This window comes from Melitaea cinxia, chromosome 19 (genome assembly GCF_905220565.1).
Source record: "Melitaea cinxia chromosome 19, ilMelCinx1.1, whole genome shotgun sequence".
Lineage (NCBI taxonomy): Eukaryota > Metazoa > Arthropoda > Insecta > Lepidoptera > Nymphalidae > Melitaea > Melitaea cinxia.
Window position 1 is genome coordinate 9,611,957 of NC_059412.1, and position 27,262 is coordinate 9,639,218.

A 27,262-nucleotide genomic window follows, 5' to 3' on the forward strand; every position below is an offset into this window, starting at 1 on the left:
TATGAAACATAGATAAGTATATAACATACACTTAAAAGGTGCAAAATAAGCTAAAAGATGAAATGCTTCGCCTTATTGCCTCCACTAGTGACAAGAGGGCTAGTGCATTTTTTTGCCCAGAGAATCGGCATAGCGATTCAACGGGGAAATGCTGCCACCGTTCTTGGCACAATTCCATGCGGACATGATTTGTACCAAAACTATCTGTAAATATATAGTTCTTAATTTGTGAATTGTAAATATGTATCATGTTTAATAAACTATTTTTCTTCTTCCTAAAAAAAAACCTTAATATGTACTAGAACTATTATAATTCATATGTGATTTGGAGATTTTCTTTTTGTAGACTTAAAAACGTATTTTTTTTTCTGTTTCATAATTTTACTTACACATTTTTAGACAGTGCATTAAAATATTAAATATACGTAATATTAGAAGCACATTAAGTATTCAAAGTATCGTGGTCATTCTTTAAATTACTGTGATCACCATTTGGAAAATAATAAATAGTATTTTCGTCTATTTTCGTTTCAATACAGAACGGTGACTCGTCTTTCACGAAGTCTACTTTGCTGGAAAGTATCCTAGATTCTTTGCAGAAGCTAGACCTATTGTTGGGTCTCGTGCAAGTGGACATTGTTGTTTCACGGCGCGAATACTGAAAACTGTTGCGGTCGGATCGGTGTTTGCATAGAAGTGTCTCGTGAAAGGCCGTTCGGTATCTGTTGACAAAAATAAAACATTTATTTTTATTATATGGTTTACTGTTGTTTGGAGCAATGGTCACAATATCTGCTGAGGTAGCAATCGGTAGCTGATTCGATCCCAACTAGTAACATGACAAGTGACCGAATGGACCATATGTTTGTAGATATTTTTGTTGTCTGGGTTTTTGTTTTAATTTTTGGGGTATTAGACGTTTTTCTTTTTTAGTACAATTTTTATTTTAAGAAATCATGCAAGTGCAAAGAATAGTTAATAATTATAAGTAGACACTGACATAAACGCGTCCACATATTACTACAGACTTAAATTTTTGACTTAAGAATCATAATTAAAATAATTCACCCTTTGGGTATTTTTCCAGCCAACCTCAACTTATAAATTAAAACAAAGAAATAATTAAAACCATTAAATATTATATATAAGCTCTCCCTTATAGGTGTTTACGTAACTTTTAAAGGTTTGTAGATAAATTTCGGTCTCTGGAGTATAATAAAGCTAGAGAATAGAACGTCGAAATGGTAGTCAAAGGCAAAAATATAACCGGAATATTTTAATATCTACCGGACACCGATTGGATTTCGTCTTACTATAAAAATAGAAAATATAAATAACCGGTCAGACCGACGAATATGAGGTTATTTATTTATTTTAATAATAACCATCAACAGAATTACATAAGTATTGAAAATATTTTTAGCAGAAGTTGTTATGCTTAGCTGTTAAGTATACTCGTATATTTAATTCCACTTAAAGGCAGTGACATGATGAATTGGACAAGCAATTATTTCATGCAATTATTTATCTATAATATTATTATGTGACGCAAAAACTTTGTACCCCTTTTTACGAAAGTTGCGAACGTAAGAGTATGAAATTTTGCATCACTTCGACCTAATACAGTTCACTGTTGGGCATAGGCCTCCACAAGTTCGCGCCAACAGTGGATTTTTCCCATAGTCACCACGCTAGGCAGGCGGGTTGGTGACCGCACATATTTTCACTTTTCAAATTTTTTATACCATTTTGACAAACTTAGGACCTACTACTTTACAATGTGCCAAAAATTTCAATAAAAGTAATTGTGTGAGTTGCTGGTGAATGCTTTGTGTTTAGGAATTTAATAAATCTCAATAAAATACGCTGAGTTCGTGATAAAAATAACTAACGTCCGATCAAAGAGATGGCATTCGATTGTAAACGGGGTTGATTGTTAAAAAATTCCAGCACCCCGCTTTTGTTGAATTACTCTAACGGTTTATCGTTTGTCAGCTGTCCAGCATAACACTCGTCACATATCAATTTATGTAATATCATGTTAAGGAGTCGCTTCGAGATGTCGTAGATATGAAATTTACTCCAAACGTATATTATACGCATATGAACGTAGAGAAAAATATTGTTTTCTTCTTTTAATAAAATATATTTATATTCTTCAGCGAATCTTTTATTATGTTAATAACTTACCAACATGTTTCTATAATACTTCAGTTTAAAATGCTCTGAAATTGCCGGACCGATTTTGACCTGACTTTCACTGGCAGATAGCTAATGCAATAAAAGAGTAGCTTAGGCTACTTTTATTTTAGAAATTTATTTATTTTATAAATCTGCGAACTGAATAATAACTTTTTTGATAAATTTACGCGGACGAAGTCGCGGGCGCAGCTAGTATCACATATATCTGTTAATAATTTGTTAAATTTAATAAAAATATTATAATGATATAAATAAGAATGTTTAAGGTTTAAAGCATAGTTCAATTTATTGAGAGCGGTGCCAGTGAAGGCGTTAGATGCGGTTAAATCGGTCTCGTCAGCGACTGAACTTCCGGAACTCTCAAACACTCCTAGTTTCTAATGGGCACCTTTTCCGCTTCGGCGGAAAATTTAAATAAAACTCCTAAGAGGAAGATGTCGCTTTAAATTAACTTTGATTTAACTTAATATTTAATTTTCAATAAAATGTTTGATTGTTGTTGGGGATTTAAATTTTTGTTTATTTTTAACCCTTTTAAGCTGATTTTGTAGTCGAATCTGGAGAGAGATTAAAGCTTACGATTAAAATGGTTTGGCTATTTTTGTCGGATAAAAAGCTTTTCTGTTCGGCGCTTGTATTGTTTTAAATAATAAATTATATTCAGTTCTTTTGTGGGATCAAATAATATTTGTGATTGTTGATTGTATTTTTATTAAACAATATTAGATTAGATACCTAAATTTTAAACTAAACACATTCGTGATTTACACATATAGTTGACAAAAATACAATATTGTTGGCAATAATTGCAATAACTTTAAAATCCATTCTTTGAATAACATCTGATATAAGTTTTTAATTTTCAGGATCGCTATGAACACTTGATTCTACGGAAATTACCGCGATTGTCATTTTGAAGCTCCCGATATTTCGCCCACGTCGCAGAAGCCGTCATGTCACCCGCAACCATGGCGTTTGAAACATCGATGATATATCGGAAGTTTCAATATGGCAGTCTGCGGTAAATCTCGTAGAATCAAAAAACTGTTATATGGTATATGCTACAGGCTAATCAGTATACGGCCTTTTTGATTTGTCTGCTATACTATTGAATTGTTGACTACATATTTTAATAACATTAGAATTGAGTTGACCGATATCAATTTAAAAGGATATTTCAGTACTGTAAAATTAATAGAATAACAAATTAGTGCCTCACATAAATGTAACCTTACCGAGCGCTCATCACGTTGTAAAGAATGGGGTTGACAGTCGCCGACACATAGTACAGTGCACCGGCCACGTTGAACAGATGCTCGTTGATCATGCTGAACTGGGGGTGGTCGTAGCCGTAGATGAAGAACAGGCGCTGCACGTGGAACGGCGTCCAGCACACGAAGAATGCTATCACCACTGCCACTGTTCGAAAGAAATTGCAAAGCTTACTTATATTTCATTATATAAAACTCAACTACCTAACTTAAATAATTATTATCAGGAGGTTTATTATAATATTTTTCATTGCACTCAAAATGTTTTTAAAGTTATTCGTATGAAATTTTAGTTAGTAACGGTGGAATTATCTGTACAAGAGATTTCTTCCAGCCGATTTGTTATTGTGTAATTTAATGTTCAAGGATTTTGATGTCAGGAATTTTTCAGCCAATCCATTGGCAATTTATTTTTTAGTATACAAAAGTAGATATAAAATAATTTATATTTATTAAACACATGAATGAAGGTCGTTTCTAGTTCGGATCTTATACTATAGTGTAACAATAATAACTGAACTTAACAATATAAAATGATTGTATAAAATATTATAATTGTATAATTAGCAATATCTGAAGATGATGTAGTTTCAATAGAAAGAGACGATACAAGTATGAAAATTGTTTCTTAACTTTGCAATTCGTATAAATGACACAAAGGAAAATATTTTATCTATCACTCATAGTTTAAGGTCTTAAGTAAAATCTAAAATTAAAGGATAACATCAAAGAAACCAAAATCAGAAATGAAAGAACAAATTTCAAAATATTACGATCTTTCCTTTCAAAAGAGTTGCTAAAGATTTGTAATGAATCATATTCGATCGTTTTTTTTTTCAAATCAAGTTACTAAATTAAACTACTGATTTTTTGTATTGTGATATTTCGACAACATTATTGTATACCTATATGCCTACCGTAAAGCCTCAAGTTTCTTCTGTTTTCTTTTTTTGACCAAGAAAAGTACAAATTACCGACTTTTGGTTTAGACTTTACATATGTATAGATATCTCTTTGACATGTTTTAATATTATTTCTTTCTTCCTCATTTTATTTAAGACCCCTGACTATTAAACCGTCTAACAACGTGGCCAGCAGCCGTACGGGCACGCGGCACCATCATTTGGGCCGTATGCTTGTTTGCCGACTTAGTCACTCCTCTCCTTGAGTCTCTACTGCTGAAAGATTTTTCTAATATGCAGCTATGATCAATTCATCAAAGTCACTTAATTTTTAGATGAAATTGAAAAGAGGGTCATCATCACATCATCACTTCGGCCTATCGCAGTCCACTGCTGGACATAGGCCTCCTCAAAATCTCGACATAAATGGCCTGAACTTAATATGTGTGTTGCCCATAGTCAGCCCGCTGGGCAGGCGGGTTGGTGACCGCAGGGCTGGCTTTGTCGTACCGAAGACGCTGCTGTCCGTCTTCGGCCTGTTTATTTCAAAGCCAGCAGTTGGATGGTTATCGCGCCATCGATCGGCTTTATACGTTCCACGTTGGTAGTGGAACTGTGTTATCCCTTAGTCGCCTCTTTCGACACCCACGAGATGAGAAGGGGTGGCTATATTCTTTATTGAAAGAGGGTGCTATATTCAAAACTAATTTAACCCGCATAATTATATCGTAAATAATATTCAGATATTGATAATCCAGTAGATTTTTCCTCAAAATAATTTATCCAAAATTGCATTCATTCTTTTTTTATAATTTTCGAAATTCTCTTTATTGGTTTAGTCAGTAAGAGTAATCAAGATCACGATTTTCCAACAACTTTTCCGACAACTCCAGTACCTCCTTTTAGTTCGTTAGATTATACCTGACAAAGCCTGCACTTAAACTATTATTAACAAACTTTGCTTACTCAAAATTCAAATCAATTCCTTCAGTTGTTGTTTCTGTTTTATACAGGATATGTCAAAGTATTTAGAGTTTTAATTAAAAAAGTTAATCAAAAGACTCGTTTGTAAAAATGGTTCGCTTGATTAGGTTTCGATTTAATCTATTGCGCAGATTGGATTTAAAGGCAATAAATATTATACAGCGTTGAGGCCGAGTCGATTCTGTGGGAGTTAAGGTTTTTTATTGGGGTGACAAATAAACGCACGGACCGCCTGATGGTGGATCGTAATAATAATAATATTAAAATATAATTGTATTGTAGTCTATGTAATCATGTGACATCAGGATCATTACAAGTTTCAATCATTCTCTGAAACTACTTTACTACGATACCGAGACATTACATGAAAGCACTTTTATTTGATTTTAGCCTTCTGTAAAGTGGAGGCCTAGTGGCCTAATTTTTTTAATATATATTGGCTGTTGTTACCTACTATTTAAGCTTTAATTTAAGCTCCTTGTTAAAGAACAAAATGTTCCAAAAAATTAGAGTAAACACAGCTGACCCCGCAAACATTGTTTTGATATATATGTTATTAACCCCTTTAATCCCTCTTTATAACTTAGGGGTATGAAAAATAGACGTCCCCGTTATGCACACAAAATTTCATAAAAACCTGTCCAGCCTTTTGAGAGGAGTATGGTATCTAACATTGTGGCGTGAGAATTTTATACGAGCATATAAGATTTTCTGATTACAAAGAACGTCAATGTAAATAGTCTCCTACAGGCTTATAATGTTTGACTCAATTAATATATGATTAAGTATAAACAAGATTGTTGATTTTTTGCAGCGCTAATTTTTTTTTAAAGTTTTAACTCCTCGTCTTATTGCCTCCACTGGCGACCAGAGGGCTGGTGCATACTTTCCCCGGAGAATCGACATAGCAATTTAACGGGGAAATGCTGCCAGTATTCTTAGCACCATTCCACGCTGACGTGATTTATATCGCAGCTATCTATAAATAATTAAGTTGTGAATTAAAAGTATGTATAATATTGTAAAATTTCGATATAAAATGACATTAGATTGTTTAGTACATAACCATTTTCGTGACTATTATTTGATGAATCGCGAAAGAATAATATAATGGTTAAAATGTACGTCTCTATATATTTTTGTTTGTAATTTGTGTTCCAGTTATTTCGGTGACATACTTAGTAAGCGATGACGCTTACGTGACTATAAAGTCACGGTTGCCCCCAAAAAATGACGATCAACATATTGGCACCAGAAACAATAAAATAAACCTATGTTTAAATTTTTGCGATATTTTTCTTTATAAGCACGAGACCTTAATATTTGTATAGGTATAGCGCGTTATGCAAACACACACCAAAACCATATCTACAGTCTTCACTACTCAATTTTTTACTTTATTTATTAATTTAACACTTTACAAAACACTACACCGAAACACACACAGAAAACAACATACATTACAACATACAACATACATTACACAGAATTTTTTTTTACCGTTATAGCAAATCACAGGCTTACATTTTTAACGACATTAGTAACGATAGCTATCAGGTGTACATGATAATAACCGTGACCGACGGCTTAACGTGCTCTTCAAGACACGGTGGGGAGACCCACAAGGACTGCACATACACCCAGACCACGGCAAACACCTGTATGGCCAATACAAGTGTTTGTCATGAGCGGGGATCGAACCCGCAACAGGTACAATCCATGGCTGTAACCGTTGCGCCAACGCGGCGTTTACATTAATAATTAAAGTAATTTTAGATACTTTCACTAAAGTAATTTTAACATGTTCGTCAAAAATAGCTATCGTTTGCCCAAAATTGAACCTCGTCAATATTGATGCGAGTCTGATGCCTATGCTAGGTATAAAATACCTGTATTACAGGTCATCAGTCTCGCACCACCCCGGACCACTTAGCATACTGATCGCACTGTGACAAAAAGGTTATATCTATGAAAGGTTTCTCAAAAAAGAAATAGTAATACTTCTAATCTTATAACCAATTTGATTGCATTGTATTGCATAGTATGTGTGCGTGTGTGTATGTGAGTACACTACTCAATTGATTTATTAGTATTATCTCCGTTGAAAAAACAAAGTGTAGTGTGTAGATTTATACCAAAACTATCTGTAAATATATAAGTGTAATAATAATGTAAGGTGACCTTTATATTTATGTTGGAAAACCAAACGTTAGCACGATTCAGCAAAGACTCGCGGTAAGTTGTTATTGTTTTGAGTTCTTAACACATTAAAATATATTGTGTTATTATCACAGTACACGTGTAAGAATAAACAAGTATTAAAATGAAAAATTCATGAAGTCCTGTTCATTGAAACGTCGTGAACTGAAATTGTAGGCGATAATCGTCTTGACGGCGAAGGACAAAAAGTCCCTTTTTTCTTCTTATATCTATGATTAAAGTCATAACTATAAGACTAGTTTTAATTTCGGTAAGTCTTTAGACTAAGACCCGTAGAATAGAAAAACTTTAACCTAACCTACCTAAGCTCAAAATTTTCGTTATAAAAAAAATAACCCTAACCTAACTTCAAAATTTGACCGTTTATCGGCCTAATTTCGTTTCGTTTCGATGGGTCTTAATCTAAAGTCTAGCCTTAATTTCTGCTATATACTGGTAAGGTTATAATCTTATTAAATAGTTATACGTTCATTATTAAAAAAATATATGTTAATAATTTCAATTCGTCAAACGACTTTGTAAATAAAGTTCGACTAATTCGTTCGACTATCTCAACTTGTTATCTACCTATAACAAAAACCTCTAAGGACGAATTGTTCTAACTAAAAGATATGTATCTTTATCAATATATATCTATACTAATATTACTTTTTTTTTATAATAAGTATGGCGGCAAACGAGCAGACGAAGCGCTACCGTCGCCCATGGACATCTGCAACAGAGGAGAGACAGGAGGACAAAAGAGGAGTTGCAGGTGCGTTGCCGGCCTATTCAGGTGCGTTGCCATTATAAAGAGGAAAGATTAGATTGTTTGTTTGTTTGCATTGAATAGGCTCTGAAACTACTGGACCGATTTGAAAAACTATTCTTTCACTGTTGGGAAGCTACACTATCCGCGGGTGACAAACATAGGCTATATTATATTTTCAAAATCCAGGAAAAAAAATATTTTGATTAATAATTTTTGTTAAATACTCGTGTGAAGCCGGGCTGGTGCTAGTCCATTATAAAATCAAGAGTACTGACTTTTTTTTGGTTGTAACGAATAAACTCTTAAAAATGTTGAGTTTGTTCTTTAATTGGAAGACGTTAAAAATTCTTCTATTCATTGGTATAATGGCTACCAATAGTACCATCGAGATTCTTTTCCTAGTAAAACGTTATCATTGAGGGAACGAAACGTTATCATTGTTGAACATTATCATATCATAAGCTATATATCAACAGAAAACGGAGCAGACGATTTAATTCACGTGGAAATGTTTATAAAAAAATCATTTGGCTTTATCTGTATATATCCTTCCCTTTCTCTATCTACCTTTCTCTTTCTCTCTCCCTATCTCATTGAACTGTATTTAATATTTTCTATGGAACAAAGCAAACACAACAAATTGTACAGTATGAATAAATACACTTCAATTTGGAATCATCATTAATTTCCAGCCAAATATAAAGAAACCCAATTCCGTAATAAATGTATAACAGTAAGCAACCGAATATTTATTCAAATTTATTTATACTTTTGTTCAATATCGAGTAGATTTTTAGAGTTTGTACAATCTGAACGAGATGTGAATGTGATAACGGAATTGAGTGAACGAGATGTGAGTTGTCAGCTGCTTTTGGATTCCTTTGAACTGGCAATTTATTTTTTGTTTTTATCCAAAACTAGCTGATCTGGCAAACTTCGTGCCACAAGATTTTATTTATCGTGAATATCCCGTTTTTACTTTATATATATAAACATTGTTCATTGTGTTAAATTCAAAGTGTATGATCGCTAATAATACAATTATGTACATGTCTTAAAATCTCTTCAAATCACTTATAGAGGCTATTTTATAGTGAAAAAGTGGCAATAATACATACGGCCCACATGATGGTAAGCAATGTAGAATGGTAAGAACAGTATGGTAAATGCCAGCATCGCAAGCATGTTGCCAACCCTAACCCAGACCCTCCCCAGGAGCTCTGACCACAACACTCACCACAGGAACACACTATTACTTATGAGCAGTATTATTAGACTGTGATTCTGCCCCAGTCAAGCTGCTGCAAATTTTGGGCTAATTATTTTCTTCTTTGCCCTACCTCAACGAAATTGTAAAAAACGGGACTTCAATTCAATAGGTATAAGTGTTACACGTACCGGTTCAGTTTTCCTGCTTAAAGATATATCTAGTCTATGGGTCTCGAAAGATTTTATAAAAGTTACTAATTATCTATGCTACAAACTGAAATTTGACTCAGATGTCGTTTGTAGTTTGTAAAATTACGCTAAGAAAGGTTTTTTCAATATGACCGGATTAAAGTTCCTCAGATGTAGTTTAGAGTTAGTAACGGTCCGCTAAGAGTGGATTTTGTGACAGGACCGGATTAATGTGGTCTAAGGGCTCGAGAAAATTTGTAAGTATATCCTTAATTTTTTGTGTTTCAAGCTTGAAATTTGGCAGGGAGATAGTTAATAGTTAGTAAACGTTCGCTACGAACGGATTCTGTGACAGGACTGGATTGAGATGGTCTGTTACAATCGCTTTAAGCTTTATAATTGTCTTTCTATCTATTACAGTCACTTACCTAACATCCTTACAACGGCTTTTCTTGACTTCGCCTGCCTTGATTCTCCGTGCACGTGATCCTTGAATAAGCCCTGCTTTGCCTTCGAGCTAACTCGTGTTGACCTTAGAAAAGAAATATTTTAATTACTTATTTAATTAAGCTTCAAAAGTACTTTTTTTACCGACTTCAAAAAAGGAGGCGGTTACTCAATTCGACCGTATATATATATTATGTATGTTCGGGGACAACTTCGTCGTTTATAAACCGATTTTGATAATTCTTTTTTTGTTGGAAAGGAGATACACCAAGGGTGGTACCATGATAAGGAAACCACGATCTGATGATGGAATCCTAGAGAAATCGAGGGAAACCCTCGAAAATCGTGGTGACGACTAGTGCGTTTGTTAATTTTTTTGTCTTCTTACGTTGTATTACTTGTAGATGTAACTGAAGTTGGTTTTTTCGTTTTCTAGCACAATTATAAATCGTCATTTTACCAATTAAAATCCTAATTAAGACTGCAGAGAAGAATCGGCAAAAACCTCAACAGAATCTTTTAAATAAAGTGTCAACCGATTACAGCAATTAATCATAACCAGTTTATTTTTATATTATATTATTTTAATTTAGTTTTGTATTCTAATAATATTAATAACCAATGAAGTAAAATTTGATTTTTTATTCAATTGTAATGGAAAATTTTAAAATATCGGACTAATTATAAAAATCCTGTTACTAGTGGAATGCTACGTTATCACTGAGTATCAGTTTTGGTAAGGCTTTAGATAAAGAACCGTCGAATTATCTAAGCTCAAAATTTGACCGTTTATCCGCATAATTTCGTTACAAAAAAAAAATACCCCTATCCCATCTAACTATCAAATTAGACTGTTTATCGACATAATTTGATTATTAAAAAAAACCTAACCTATCTAACTTCAATATACAGTTCTTAATCTAAAGCCTAGCCTCAGTTTTTAATGCAACGATATAAATTTGAACTGCCAAAACTGTATAACATCAAAGATGAAGCCAAAGGTGAAAAGCTTTTTTTATAAAATACTTATTTTAGCAAACGTACCTCAACAAAGGAAACGATAGGTGGCTTCTCACTAAATTTGGGTCAGACTAGGTATAATTAGCCGATGGAATCGATGTTTAGGACATTAATAGGCACGCTATCAGATTTACACGATAAAAACTGGGACCGACGGCTTAACGTGCTCTCCGAGGCTTGGTGGGGAGACCCACAAGGACTGCACAAACACCCAGACCACGGCAAACATCTGTATGGCCAATACATATGTTTGTCATGAGCGGGGATCGAACCCGCAACCGCCAGAGCAACAGCCACAAACCAGTGCTATGACCGTTACGCCAATGCGTCGTTTGTTGTGTAAGGTAATATTTATTTTGCGTGAATGTGACGTGACAATGTTTGAGATCAAAGCTTGTTTACCAAAGGTCTCAGACGCTCTGATCAGGGAAATTAATACACCGACAAAGCAAATTAACAATGATATTGAATGAAGTTTATAATTAAATTTAATTTTCTTGTATTATTGAGGGAGCTGAACAGATTTACTGCTTTTCAATGTTCGAACGGTAAAGTATTTTCGTGCAAGAATCTATACCATACAGGGTAACTATTTTACAGAATAAAAATTCAAATAAAACAACACAATTTTGATACAAAGCTTATTATCACAAATAAATAATAATAATTTTCTTTATTGCAGCTAACATGCTTAATATAATCTATACAAAAAAAAAAATTGGAGTGTCTGTTTGTAATATTAACATAACCCCGTTTTACTAAATGCATATGGATTTATACACGGCACATATACCAAAATAACATTTTTACAATTTTTAAATTTGTTCTTATTATTTAAATCTGTAATTTAAATCTGTTTGTTCCGGCTAATCTCTGAAACGGCTGGACTGATTTTGACAGAACTTTCACTGGCTACTTTTATTTAATAAAAATATTTATTTTTTAACTCTGCGAACTGAACAAAAACTTGTTTTTTAAATTCCACGCGGACGAAGTCGCGGGCACAGCTAATTTGGAATAAGAAATGACAAGTTTGTTACAGCTGTCCTCAATAAACGCGACGCTGTGCGATGCAGCAGAATACGATACTACACTATACGTTGACTGACGTGAATTAACGCGATAATTTGTGCTACTTTATCTTAACACTAACCTGCCCGTGGCTTCATACGCAGATAAATTGTCTTATTATCCAATATATAATATATATAATGCTGTGTGGTTACGACATCAAAGAATATAGCCACCCGCTCTCTTTCCGTGGGTGTCGTAAAAGGCGACTAAGGGATAACACAGTTCCACTACAACCTTGGAACTTAAAAAGCCGACCGATGGCGGGATAACCATCCAACTGCTGGCTTTGAAATACACAGGCCGAAGACGGGCAGCAGCGTCTTCGTTGCGACAAAGCCAGCCCTGCGGTCACCAACCCGCCTGCCCAGCGTGGTGACTATGGACAAAACACATGAGTTCAAGCCATTTTTGGCGTGAGCTTGTGGAGGCTTATGTCCAGTAGTGGACTGCGAAAGGCTGCTGTGATGATGATGATGTGATGATCCAATATATTATGCTCGAAAGAAATAACCTTTTTCCCGTATTAGCAAGATTTGTTATTGATGTTTCGTTTTAATTGCTCGTACCGCGATGTTATACATATAGCATATATCCTTTTTTTTAAGTGGGGAAAATCCTTCATGGATAGCCTCCAGCGCGGGGGCGCCAAAGGGTTATGTCAGACTCCTACTGACTAAAAAACCACCACGTGTGAGCAATCGTCCGCCTGGGTGGGGCGAGATGGGGTCGCGCTAGCATTCGCCACCTCATATAGCATATATCCTCTGCCCAACAAAAATGACTTTTCAATTCAAATCAGTATTTAAGCGCATTCAACCAAACAATTCACTGATATATGTACTTATAGTATGATATTTCTATTGTCTTTCATTTTGATAATTCTACTATCATTGAAGCATTAAAATTAGTATAAATAACGCTACGAATTAGAATATACACTCACATTCTTGCTCTCTGTATAGATTAAAATCTGTCGAGTATCTATTTCTGCATGTGCAGTACAAACTCACTCACGACGCTTACTTATTGAATTACGCTGACAGACAAATGATGGCAGCGATGTAGCAACGAATGAACATTAAGCTGGATATATGAAGAGATTTATAATTAGATTGTTTGTGTTGAAAACGTTTTATTGGCCATTTAAACTTTCAGAACTGAATAATGGCATGGAATGAAATATTAAATAATACTATATATTTCAAAATTTTTGAATCACTTAGCTAGCTCAGCTAGCAGTTTAGGGGGGTTTATAAAATACGCGAGATGGGGAAAGGGGGTCGAGGCAAATCTCATCTAATCTTACGTTGGAGAGAGGGGGGGGGGGCGGCAAATATCATGCAATTTTTTTTCTGATTGAACCAAAAAAAAGTTATACTATTTTGGTCCATGTAAAAAGATTGTACATGCTTAAGATTTAATCTTAAGCGTTATCGTAATACGGTTAAGATCATTCACTAATTCGTTCGAAAAATAATAATTTCATTCATACTTCGACGTTATACATCTACTGACTGTCTTTTTTTTTTGTTATCGCAGGGGAACCCATTTACGGGTGATATCCAGGACGCCCGGGTAGGCAGTCATAGACCGTATGTCGGCTTCAACACTTGGGGGTGCACTACCGACCAAACCCCTGCGGGAGCCTTCAGCCGCTTTAATTGGAGGGTCCCGGATCTGCAGGCAACAGGATTCCTCCAGCGACCGGCTGGCCTCGGCGAAAAGGCCAGACTTCTCCTCCATGGGGACTGTCCGGCTCACCTCTGAACAATCCCGACGACGCCATGTCTACCAGGACCGGGTTTCCATCTCGGCCCGACACGAGCACAGGGGCGTTACTGGAGGTGCATTAAGTAGCGCCTCCTACGCACCCCCGTTCGTCGCCTGCGGACGGAGGCCTCGTCGGTGGCCTCCTCTCTCATCCGCTCGTCGTTCTCCTTCTGGAACATTACTGTCTCGCAGAAGGAGACCATCGCCGTCCAGGACTCGTCGTCGCCGAGCATCGCAGTGATGACGCTCGGCAGTGACAAGTCTCCTCCGAGGACTGTCGTCAGATCGCGACGCAGCGCCGCCCATCTCGGGCACACCTCGAGAGTGTGCTGGGCAGAGTCCACCGCCGCGCCATAATCGTGACATCTAGTCGTCGGCTCCTTTTAGGCCGTCCGACACAAGTATTCACCAAAGCAGCCGTGCCCGGTGAGAACTTGCGTCAGACGGAAGGTGAGGGGCTTGCGCTTACGGCGCATCCACCGCTCAAGGACCGGGCGCAACGCAGCCGTTACGCGTGTGCCATACGGCTGCTCCGCCAGGTCTACTGACTGTCTGATTTGTTGATTGTGTCTGATTACTAGTCTTAACTAGTCGTAAATAAAAGCACGAAGCAATTTTTTTATTTTTACAATAACAACCCAACGCAAAATCTCGCGTGACATTGGGGGTCGGGGGAGGGGGTTGAATAAAATCTCACGACAACTCATTAGGGGGGGGGGGGGAAGAAAATTTAAAAAACACCTCACGTAAGTTATGGACGACCCCTTAATAATTCTAACGCACGAAAGGTGAACCATAAATGTGTTATAAGTTATGAATTGTTGTAATATAATGAATATACACTCCTTTAACCCCTTTTTGTAAATATTGTCAATTTGCACGCAAGCGAAGCCGGGGAAACTGCTAGTAATTCTATAACGCTTAAAACAAATACTAACTTTTAAAAAAAATCTAAAAAACTGAAATAGAAAAGTTTAAAATTAACTTACGATCAATTTTAAATGAATTCTACACTAACGAGTAGACCTTGTAGTTTTTAAACTTTATCTAACTAAAGTTTTAGCATTATAATTTATATATAGTTTGTATAAATCACAATTCTATAATATATTAAGATGAGCGAAGTTCTAAAAATTATACTTTTGTCAGCTCTATTATAATTTTTATGAAATAATCACTTCGAATTCTGTTCTGATATTGTTTACGTAAAGGGGTAAATTTGTTATGAATCAAAATAATTTACTAATTATAACACAAAAGCATTAATGAACACAAGCCCAATCAAAAGAACGTTATAATAATGTTATAAAAACTCAATATATATCCACTTTATTTCGTGTTACTGTATAAATTGAAATTTACATCTCACTGTCTAAAATAATAACAGCAGATGCTTCTTGCGGTTACATCTGCTTTAATATTACTGGCAATTGTTCAACTACTGTAAGTCATAACCCTGTCTTACTTCTAAAAAACTTAGTTTTCAATGGTGAAGATATTCTTAAAATCTGTATAGAGGTTTCAATCGTTATACATATCAAATTATAAACAAATGTATCTGACTTTTAATATCAATATAGAAGTAGAGCGTACAATACAAATACAAATATACTTTATTGTACAACCAGAAACGATACATGTAACATAAAAGAAAAAGAAAGAAGCAAGAAAAAATAATAATAATAATAACAAATAAAAGGACGTACCGTATATGTATTCCCATGGTTACATACAAGCAGAGTATGAGAACGGCTGGCACGAAGAAAAAGAAGATGCTACTGATCTCGAGCAGAGGGGATGACGCTGTAAGTGTGCAGAAAGCGGAGTCCAGAGATATGTTGCCGGAATCTAGGACAAAATTTATTTTATTAAAGTAAATAATTTGATGCGACGTTCTGGATCAATTGTGTTGTAAGTCTTATCTAAAATTATGATTTTCGTTCAATGTTTGGGTATTTGTATTCGTCAGTTTCCCCACAATACCATGGAGAGATTGTACAACTTGAGCTCTGTTTAACTAAATGATAACTTTATACTATTGACATTTTAAATACTGGAATAGAAATTGGAGTAGAAAATGAAGAGTTAGTAAATTTAAGGCCGAAATTTGAAGTGATAAGCTTGTACTACTTACATTTAATGCAGTAGAGTGGAAATGATAAATAGTGAATTAAGGGTAAAATTTGGACTGTTAAAATTTTATCCAAAATTTAAGATTTAATCACATTAGACAACGAAGATACGAGACAACGAAGTAAATTAAATTTATTTTCTCAATAATCGATAGCGTTTCGATAGCGATATGTTGCTAGTATTTCTTCCACCATTCCACGGGGATATGATTTGGACAACTGGAATGTAGAGAAAATTATTTAAATAACATTTAAAATGTGAATTTATATAACAAATAGATATTCCTTTTCTACTCGTATCGTCAGTAGTTTTACCGGGATATTATAATCAAGCAGCTATTTGACACTTAGATAAAAATATTCGAAAATAAAAAATTATTATGTAGAGTGTCAATATAATATATTCGATGATTCGAAAGTGTATTTGAAGCCTATTTGAAAAATCTAGTTTGATTTTGATTTTAAGAAAAAAAAACACACCCGAATTCACATATATGATACATTCTGAGTCACGTACTCGTAATTCATTGTGAATTATGAAGCTCAATAAATCTACGACTCAGCTTAGAGGATTAAACTGTATTAACAATATGACAAAGAGAAAATTGGAATATTTATAAGCATATAAAAGTTTTATACTAGCCTCTAAAGCATTGTTTAACTTAAAATATAGTTTTGCAAAGTAATTTTGAAGTAAACTAATTTACCTGAAAATTTTAATCGAGCGTCGGAATTGTCTCACTCCAATAGCCGCATAGTTATTGCTTTTAAAACAAAATAGTTAGGTAATATATACATACATAATATCTATCCACTTTCTGCGTGCGAATAAACCCCACCGTTGGTCCCAGCTAGGGTTCAGAACTAGGAAATCCGAGTAAAAAAAGAACCAGGCTTTTCCGTTTTTTTTTTTTGGTATGTCAATTGGAACCGAGATATCAAGTTTCAGTCCCAGTTCTTTCAGTACTTTGGGAATTTTTTTTAGCAACTAGATAGAGATGCAAACTGGGTATCCACCTGATGAGACTAGTAACGTGTTCCGAAGAGAAGGCTGCTATGGTAACAAAATGACGGCGGGAATATGTCAACGAGCTCTTCAGATATCTTCCTATTATATGGATGCTAAAAACTTACGTAGAATCAACGTCTCTATGGGGAGATGCGTGGATACCTAAAGACCATAAATAACATTACGAGCTGCTCGTCGTTGATGGAGTCTAGGAGTTGGAGTTTACACTAACCTACCTTTACTTACCTACCTTTTTTTTGCCATAAGAATAATGAAGAGTGCAACGAATAGCTCTTTACTAAAAACTCACATCACACACGGAGTGGCCGCATTAGAGGCTGATTTGCGGTGCATTTTCCTCGTGGTCAATAGTTTAATTCTACGCAGAGATTTGAAACTAACATTTTGCTTTGATTTGTGTCCTTCTGATTCATATCATGTGTTAATGAAGGCTGATATGTATTTTGTTATTTTCTACTGTTTTAGCAAGACAATAAAAGGTACAAGTTTTACTGGGTAAGCCTAATAGTCTCACAACATATCAAAATTATATCAAATTTATCCCAGCAATTTACTTCTTGCAAGACTTAGAGGTAACATTACTACTAAAGACAAGAATTAAAAATAGGAAATTTCGATCAGTAGACTCCTAACATGTCATCCTGAATTTTAAGAACAATGTTAAAGTTATCTTATTTCTTCGTAACAAAAACTCGTTTATTATACGGTCGGTTCTGAACAGCATTTGTATTCTAAACGAAGAGTGATTAAAGAAATTTATTCTTTAGGTATACTTGTATTAAAGTTATTTCTGAGCTTATAAAAGTCAAATTCGGAGATATTAACTGGTACAAAATTTATTGAATTGGAAAAAAAAAGATTTTTTTTCATAAATACTCAAATAACTAGTTTCTAAGGCCCTGTTTCCTAAAGGTTTTGACGGCTTTAAATGTAAAGCTACCGACTACAGATTTAGTAAATATATTTTACCGAACATTCATAATCATTAAAAAATCAGTTAAATACGATGCATGAAAAACAACTTCATTATACTCAATTTATATAAATCTTATTTTTTTATTAACAAACGTTAAATCAGAAACGAAACAGAGATTCCGATTCATAAAACATCTTTTTAAATCAACCTTAAAAAATTACCAAGTAAAATATGGTACGAAACTGTGTAAATGAGTTCGGCTCTCACTTGGCGATTTCATAAGATTAAATTCAGCGAGCTCCGTTTATATTTAATTTATAAGGGTCTAGTCTTGTAAAATATAGATACATTTTTAAAATATTTTTTCAAAGCATAATGAGTATTCTAAAGAGTGTCTGTCTGTACAAAAGGTCGTATAGAAAGAAAAAAAAGCGAATTTCTTTATTTTTATAACTAATTTAACAAAATTGACATTAAGCTCGTAACTCTACGAAAAACTATATTTAAAGTTTTATACTAAAATATTCTCTTCATTTCGCAAACTCTACGAATTGAATATATCCTATTATTTTAACTGAGGTAGGACACAGCAAGAAATTTCCTGCTCAAATATGGAGCAGCCCGACTGGTATACCTCGTAGTACCTCGACCTTACAGAAGGTCACAGCTAAATAATGCCGCTTTCAAGCAGTGTTGTGTTCCTGCTGGTGAGTAAGGTGACTAGAGCACCTGAGGGAAATCGGGGATAGGGTCGGCAAAGCGTTTGCAAAGCTCCTGGTTTTGCAGACTTCTATAAGCTACGGTAATCGCTTATCATCAGGTGAGCCGTACGCTTGTTTGCCGAAGAAGTTATATAAAAAAATTTGAATATTTCGCTTAATAATAACGCACACTACCAGTGTTGATAAGTTCTGAGTCTTGTTCTGATAAGGTTTTTACCTCTCTGTTCTGTTTCTATAATACGTGTAATATACAACAAACTAACGAGAAATGATGAGTGTGTTGTTAATTATTATTATTATTATTATACCAAGATGATTTCTGAAGTAGTTCAAAGTAAAGAGACAAAAATATCTCTATTATAAAATAAAACTTCACAACAAACTTTGTTTAGAATAATAAAAGAAATAAGAGATTTGCGACATCTGGAACGTGAGTAAAGAAAATCTTACGAACAAAAAGTTACTATACTTGTTATAACATTCTTGCAGCAGTTTATTGATAAACGCTATTGTTCAATATATTTTTTATAACTGTGCTATAAAATAAATAGAAATAGTAAAACTTATATAACTCCGATACTGGATAGAAAGAACTTCCAGTTGAACGAAAAAAGAAAATGCATTCCTTTGAATCAAGTTCCCGAGTTGTATTCGAATATGCTTCAATTAAAAAGGAATTGAACCTGGAGCAATAGAATAGAAAAAAGAATAAAATACAGAATTCAGCAATTATAACAACATTTGCTTAGTTTTAACCTGTTCGTAATGATTACTATTTATTTTATAATTTAATAGTTAACCGATATGGATTCTTCGAAATTGATTGTGTAACAAAGGAGTGAAGAGTTAAAAAGGGTGAATTTCGAATCTTGTGCCATTAACATTAATGAATGCTAAGATTTTCTCTCTTGGAAGATTTTTAATTCGCAAAAAAAAACAATATTTCTTTTTCATTTAACTTTAAATTTAATACGAATTGGTAAAAATATTTGCGTCAATTAGAACGAGATTTTTTTAGTATCAAACGGAATTGAAATAATTCGATTTATTCAGAGTAATATAATGTACTTAATATTTAGGTACATAAATATATATTATTTCTACATTATTTTTTATGTTTATTTTTACTATTTTTTTTACAAATATTGTTTTTAAACGCAATAAAATTATTCCTTTTAGTATCAAAGAATATGAAACTTAATTTAACAAGGTTTGTTTCTTAAAGGTTTTATTAACTGTTCACTGAAAGACATCAGATTTTAAAATAAGTATATTTAAATTACAATTTCTTATTTACACATAACTAATACAAGACTATGATATATTCGAAATATGCTTTCCTTTGATGATTAAGGTTAATATATCATTTTCAACTGTTCAACAAATTCAAATAATGTGTGGCCACACACACAAATGTGTCCAAAACCACAACTATTTTTAGCTAGATAAAAAAGGCTATCAATCGCACGAGATGAAACTATTTCGTTCATATGTTACACGTGATTCCATTACAAACATCCATTGCATCTGCTTTTATGTATAGCATGAAATGGCTTAGATATTAGGTAATGACACATACAGACTTGTATAATGGCATTACAAGTGACTATAAAAGACAGTCACTTCTATAAAGCTAAATAAAATCAAATAAATAAATAAATAATTCTCTATTTGCTAAAAAATGGTGTCATATTAAACAGTTCAACAAATGTTGATAAATGGACCACAGAGATAAATAAAATTAGTAGATACAAGAATAAGTGACATTTTTAATCTAAGAAAGAAATAATAACTTACCGAAAACAATGTTTATTTGGTATATTTAAATATTCAATAATAAATTTGCGATCTTTATATATAAAATGATCAAGAATGATTAACCCTGCACATCAGTTGTGATATAATACTAATACAGAATAGGTTTTATATTTTCATAAATACTATATTGTCTAAAAACGTATACTCTGAATACAAAAAACACATCCCTGTTGATCTCTTTTGAAGAAATAGTAAAGGGGCAGTTCTACAACATGAACGTACTCGTTTGATTCGTAATAAGGTTTCAATTCTTCAGGACAAAAATCAAATCGTATTATAAAGAATAAACAAGATAATTGGTGCATTTTACTACCCTACGTGTGTCTGCACCTTTAGGTTTTTTTTGTAGCACAGTCGTTTTATCTTTAATTGACAGTGTTCATCCTTCATTTCCCAGTTGAAATTCCCTTTTAAAATTTTTATACCTCCTAATTCAGCAGAGCTATATCAACGATCGTTTCTTTCAAATGTCATTTTGGATTAAATCGTTAGCGAAAGAATTGTTTGTTAGTATTTAAATTTGTAATTCTGACAATTATTAAAAATATTGGATTTCGTGTCGATATTATTCTTAATATTTATTCATTTCATACCGGAATAGTACAAAGGACGACACCATCTTCCGAATGGTTAATATTGATACTGCTTTTTTGAATCAGAGCTTAATCCACCACGCTGCTCCGATGTGGGTTGGCGGATATATTCAATACTATGAGTAACGATCGCTATCACGTGTAAATGATAACAACTGGGACCGATGGCTTAACGTGCTCTCCAAGGCACGGTGAGGAGACCCACAAAGGCTGCACAAACACCCAAACCACGGCAAACATCTGTATGGCCATGTATGGCAATGTTTGTTATGTGCGGGGATCGAACCCGCAACCACCAGCCACAAACCAGTGTTGTGACCGTTGCGCCAACGCATCGTCAAGAAAATAATTTTAATTTACTCGTAATCCTTGCAGTTTAAGATGATTTAAGAAAATTGGAACTATCTCTGGCGTATTTCAAACTTTTTAGTTGTAGTATTTGAGGATTGCGTCAAGAGCCTTGTTTCACGTACAATAACAAATCTCGCGAAGTAAGATGAGAACTGTTATAGAAGTTTTAACAAAAGCAAAATTTCACTAACATTTTGTATCAGTCGCTGATAAAGTTACCTCGCAAGTAAGCTGATAGGTTTTATCAAGATATTTTATTTTGTATTCACAAGGTGAATAAATATTCGATGGTAAAAAAGAAAATGATGTTATAAACTTTTGTTTGTGGTTAATCAGTAATCAGGGAACAAAGGACTCTACCATAGAGCCAAGGCAGGGATTTAAGCATTGATAGATGGCGAATAACCCCATCTTACCAAACCTAGGCAGAGGACTAGTAGTCTGGTATAACCTCTCCGGTGCCCCCGCGCCGATAGGTATCCATGATGTATTTTCACGTTAAAAAAGGGCTTTGAGTATTGATGGCAGTTTTTTGCAGTGTTCAAAGCTTCTGGTCATTTCGATAATGGTCGCGGGTGCTATCTCTACTCACCCATAAATAATTTATTTATTTATTTATTCTTAATGTACACCGAAATACAGACACATATAAAGAAAAATGTTTTTATTATAAATTTACTGTATCAACAAAACAGAAGCTTGACAGTCTTGTTTTTTATGCTTGTATTATCTTTCCTGTCCTCTAACCGAGGCTGTTGTGTGTGTTGCATTTATAAAATAAAAAAAAACCTTCAATTATTACAATTTAGAATTAAAAATCGCATAACAGCGTGTGAATGCGGGCATCTGTCCGTAGTATTAAATGCCTGTCGACACTTCATAAAAGTTATTTGAAGCCCTGCTCTCTAATCACACTCAAACTAACCTCATAAATATTAAATGAGAAATTCGTAAATCTATTGAGACAAGAACTATTGCAAATTAAAAGATTAATTTTATACGTGCTATTTGCTTTATACTAAAAATGAGATTATTTAAATATATTTAAATTTAGAGTATTTTACTACTTGCAAAGGTTTCTATAAATCTTTGAGAGCGCTGTTAAAAATATTTACCACAAAAATATAAAACCATACATCAACGTATATTATTTATGTTTATGCCGTTACTTCTTTTCTATTCGATATGCTAAAAATCTTAATTTGATCACGCTTTCATTTTCCTATATAAAATGTGTGTTCCAAAAGACAAAAAAATCACATTAAATATTTTTCTATAAAATATTACGTTTTGTATTAAAACATGCGAAATACATTAGTCACATTAGTGTGTTGACAGATTTTTGACCGATGTACTGAGTAATGAAAATACTGTAATTTCATCGATATATGTAAAAATGAATATTTGTCTGTATGTGCTTTATAGAATCGTAAACTATGCATTTGATCATTTCATCAGCACAGTGTTGTGCATGAGCCCAAAAAAAGCGTAGGGTACAGCTAGTATTGAAATAAAATACAAAATAAATAATCATGATTTCTATTTCACCATACTTTATCTGTGTCAGGATGAGTACGTGATTTCATTTAGCTATCTTATTTTCACGGATCCCAAATATATATATATATATATATATATATATATATATATATATATATATATATTTCACTTATATTATAATAAAAATTAGTCAAAATACATAAAATATAAATGATTTCATTATTGTTACGGTCACGGTGTTGTGAAAGTTGTGTGTTGTGTCACTATATATATTTTTATGGCTTAAAGTAATGCCCAGTATTATAAAGTAATAAATTAAAATAATTGTAAAGATAATAAGAGATTTAAAAAAAAATATTTTTGCGTTAGAAAACTTGTATTTTGGGAAAGGTTGAGGAGAGCCCAGAACAACCGAAACTTCAACTATTTATTTTGTTCACAATTGTATTATTAGATAAGATTACGTAACTTCTTTCCTTAAAATCATAATATAGTATTACGAAAATTTCATGAAACGTTAACAGTGATCTTCGAAACCTACCCAACTTGCTGCGACAAACATCTTTATCAATACTCTGGGGTACTACGAGTACGGTCTACGAAAATGGTCTACGGGTAATAGCTACGACCATTTTCTACGAAGCTACGATTACTATGCCTTTTTCTTAAGATAAGCTAGGTCTCTTTTCGTATTACGCAGTAGATTACAGACAAGATTGAAACTTACGAGTATTCCACTATGCTTTTAGATTTTTTTTTACCTTTATCACTGAAATGAATGAAACTTTAATGTTTAGAGTTTGGCTTTTTTCTTTAGAATTTCTTGTTTTTATTTTTATTTTAATCGTAGTTTTCCAGATTTGAACCTACTTCCTCCGCTCAATGTATTATTTCTATTAGTATTGCATTTTAGGAAATACTTAAATTTTATATACCTTATTATTCTGAGGAATAATTTTATATTGGTTTAGATAACAGCTGCAGCAATAAAGACATCTGTTTTAATTTTAATTACACGTTTTCATACAATTTTATTTGTGAAAGTTTTAATTGTACCATTTCCTTTGTGAACAATAAAATATTTTAAATTTAATCTGTCACGCTTCACTGTACATAAATATTTTAGTCGATGGAATTTATATACATATTATTATTTTTATATTATTTCATTTATATTCTTTTTTTTTTTAATTGGATACAATCTCCAGCTACCAGGATTCATTACAATCTGTTCAGTAGATTTAACGTGAAAGAATAAAAAACATCCATACAAACTCAAAGACCCATATTTTTTCCATTAGTAGGTTTGAAAAGAATATTAATTCAAAATATACTATCATCTGATGTAAGCTTACCGAACGTAATGAATCAAAAATAATCCTTCGCATGTAATCCGTCCCTTTGTCAATACATACATTCATGCAAATCTTACTGTCATTTTTGATAATGGTATCCTTTCGATCGGTTTTGGCAATTTTTGTGATTCATTTTCTTGTGATAGAACTACTCAGACTTTAGTAACTTTCTATATCCGTTGTACTTTGTAGTACAATAAATATGTTGCTATGTATTTAATTTTGTTATTGGTTTTATTATTTTTTATTGTTTCGAATCTTCAAAACTGTTATCTGATTTTGGAATTTATTTCATTGTGCGTTTTTTTTGAGTTAATAAGCATTTATTTTATTTAAGTTATCGTAAATTATTGTAATAAAATTATAATTTAAAAAAAAAATACGAAGCAATTGCAGATATTTAAAAGTTTATAGAAAAGTGGGAGATATGTCACTCCTTTTACTAACTAGCAATGATAATTTTTACAAAGAACTGGACAACCGCCTACACGACGGCGGTTTTTTAGTTCGATTCCCGCTCGGGATGGAAATTTGCATTTGTACAAATATGTTTTTCCGGTTTGGATGTCTGTCCTTGTCAGTCCTCCATCATGCCTAGGAGAGCACGATAAGCTTACGGTCCCGGTTGTTATCATAAATGTCTGATAGCAATCGTCACTCATATTAAGGAACATATCTGCCTACCCACAGTGGGGCAGCGTGTTGGATTAAGTCCTTCTCCGTGGAGAAAGAGGACTATGCCCAGCAGTGGGATGTGTAATTTGTATTCTCATAAATTTCTAATAATATTATTCGTTAGTATAGTAGTAATAAAACCATTGTGACGACAGTTTAAGTATCTACATATACCTGTGTGTGTACTACAAATGTGTGTTTTTCCTAATCCTATAAAAGCCTATAAAAGTTTGAGTATGGACATAATATGATTACCAATATACAAAGCTCTTAAATATACGGTCAACGGAGCGTCATTTATAGGACTCTGTTGATACAGAGACATAAAAAATATGTATTTTTTATCCTTTTACGTCCTTTAACCTCGAAAAATATCTTCTTTTATTATAAAGATTTTTCTCATCATCATCATCATTTCAGCGTATTACAGTCCACTGCTGGACATAGGCCTACAAGTTTGGACTTATGTGTTTTGCCCATAGTCACCACGCTGGGCAGATTTTTCTTATAACATTCAATCTATGAGTCATTATAAAGTTTCACTTCACAAATACATGACTTACAGACTGTAACTTCTTTAGTCTTCAATTAATTTATAATTATAACGTCCTTACCAAACCGGTCACTCTGGTCTTGAGGTACGCGAGCTGTGTTGACTCCTACACACCGGCGGCCGCGGGTTCGATTCCCGCTTGGAATGAATATTCGTATTTGTGCAAATGTTTGCATCCAGTCTGAGTGTCTGTCTTTGTAAGTTTACCCACCGTGCCTCGGAGAGCACGTTAAGTTGTCAGTTCCAGTTTCTATCAAAGACACCTAATAGCGATATTTATTCATAGTAAGGAATATATCCGCCAATCCGCAGTGGAGCAGCTTGGTGGATTAAACTTTGACCCTTCTACCTGGAGAAAAAGGCATATGCCCAGCATTGGGATGTTATAAATATAGACTGAATCGTATACCGTATTGGACCATGTAAACTGTCCGTGGGTGTATTCGATATTGCGAATTTTATCGTAGTAACAGTAGGTAATTCTAGTTTGAGACGTGACGCATTGTTCTCTCAGAAGTACGTTGTACGCTTCTTATCCAATTTGAACATAAACGACGTTAAAACTAACAAATAACAACAAAAAATATAAAAAGAAAGAAAAATAAATAAGAAAGGATATTAGTAATTAATTTATAATCAATACATTTTTAAAAAGTATTCTTTATTATCTTGCCATTTACTACTTATCCTACATTCTTAATCGTATGGTAAGCTTGACAGAAATGATAGCATACTATGTTTAAAGTGACAATTTTTTTTTATAAAGCCCATTTGAATGAAGTAAAATTTCGATTGATTCGATTTTAGGATATTTTGCATTCGGGCATGTGGAAGCTATCACATGTTAAATATACTGCTTATGCGCAATTTTCCCTTCCGTGTATTACGAAAACGTGACTAGAATACTAAGTTAATTATACAGTGACTTATTTTATTCTGTTTGGTCTAATAAAGCTGATTTGATGTAATAGGATTAAATAAATTTATTTTAAAGGTTATTTTGAGAAGGATCATTAATATCTTTTTAAATGACAATAGAATTACATGAAATAATATTTTCAATAAAATTCACTGACAGCTCAAGATGTCTTAGTATATCGTCCATATGAGTAAAAAATAATTTGAAATGAAAATATCTTACTTGGCGGGAATTCTCGATAGCTTATATCGGTGTAAAAAGCAAACGGTGATGCGCTGATGAAGGCTAGTAACCACAGCACTACGATGATACGGGTAGCTCGCGTTAGTCCTGCCATTGCGTAGAGATGTAGGGGATGACATATAGCCAGATACCGCTCCAGGGAGAATGCGGATATCGTCAGAACTGATACATACGTTGCCCTGAAAAAAATATACATAATTTTAGTTTACAATAATTAACTTCACATTAAATAGCCCCAAGTATAATTAAATCCTGTGTCGGTAATTCGGAAGCATACTGATACAAACAAACTAGACAAAAACAAATAGAGAGTGATCTATATATATTATCTACTTGTCATGAATGGAAAACGAATCATTAGTTGCAGTGAATAATACTCCAGTAACAGTTGTTAATTTATAATCTATTATCTGAAA

The 27,262-nt window shown here is 33.5% G+C and overlaps 1 protein-coding gene across 1 annotated transcript in view; it reads right to left on the bottom strand.

The window, feature by feature from the left end:
- Nucleotides 1-235: 235 nt before the first annotated feature.
- Nucleotides 236-27,262, bottom strand: part of LOC123662910 (neuropeptides capa receptor-like) — an 86,729-nt gene continuing 59,702 nt past the window's right edge. Inside the window, exons 3-7 of the mRNA XM_045597684.1 lie at nt 26,826-27,025; nt 15,746-15,887; nt 10,157-10,260; nt 3,438-3,621; nt 236-722 (exon numbers count right to left, since the gene is read on the bottom strand). Coding sequence (XP_045453640.1) covers nt 443-722; nt 3,438-3,621; nt 10,157-10,260; nt 15,746-15,887; nt 26,826-27,025 — 910 coding nt within the window. The 3' untranslated portion in view covers nt 236-442. The remainder of the gene's footprint in view (nt 723-3,437; nt 3,622-10,156; nt 10,261-15,745; nt 15,888-26,825; nt 27,026-27,262) is intronic.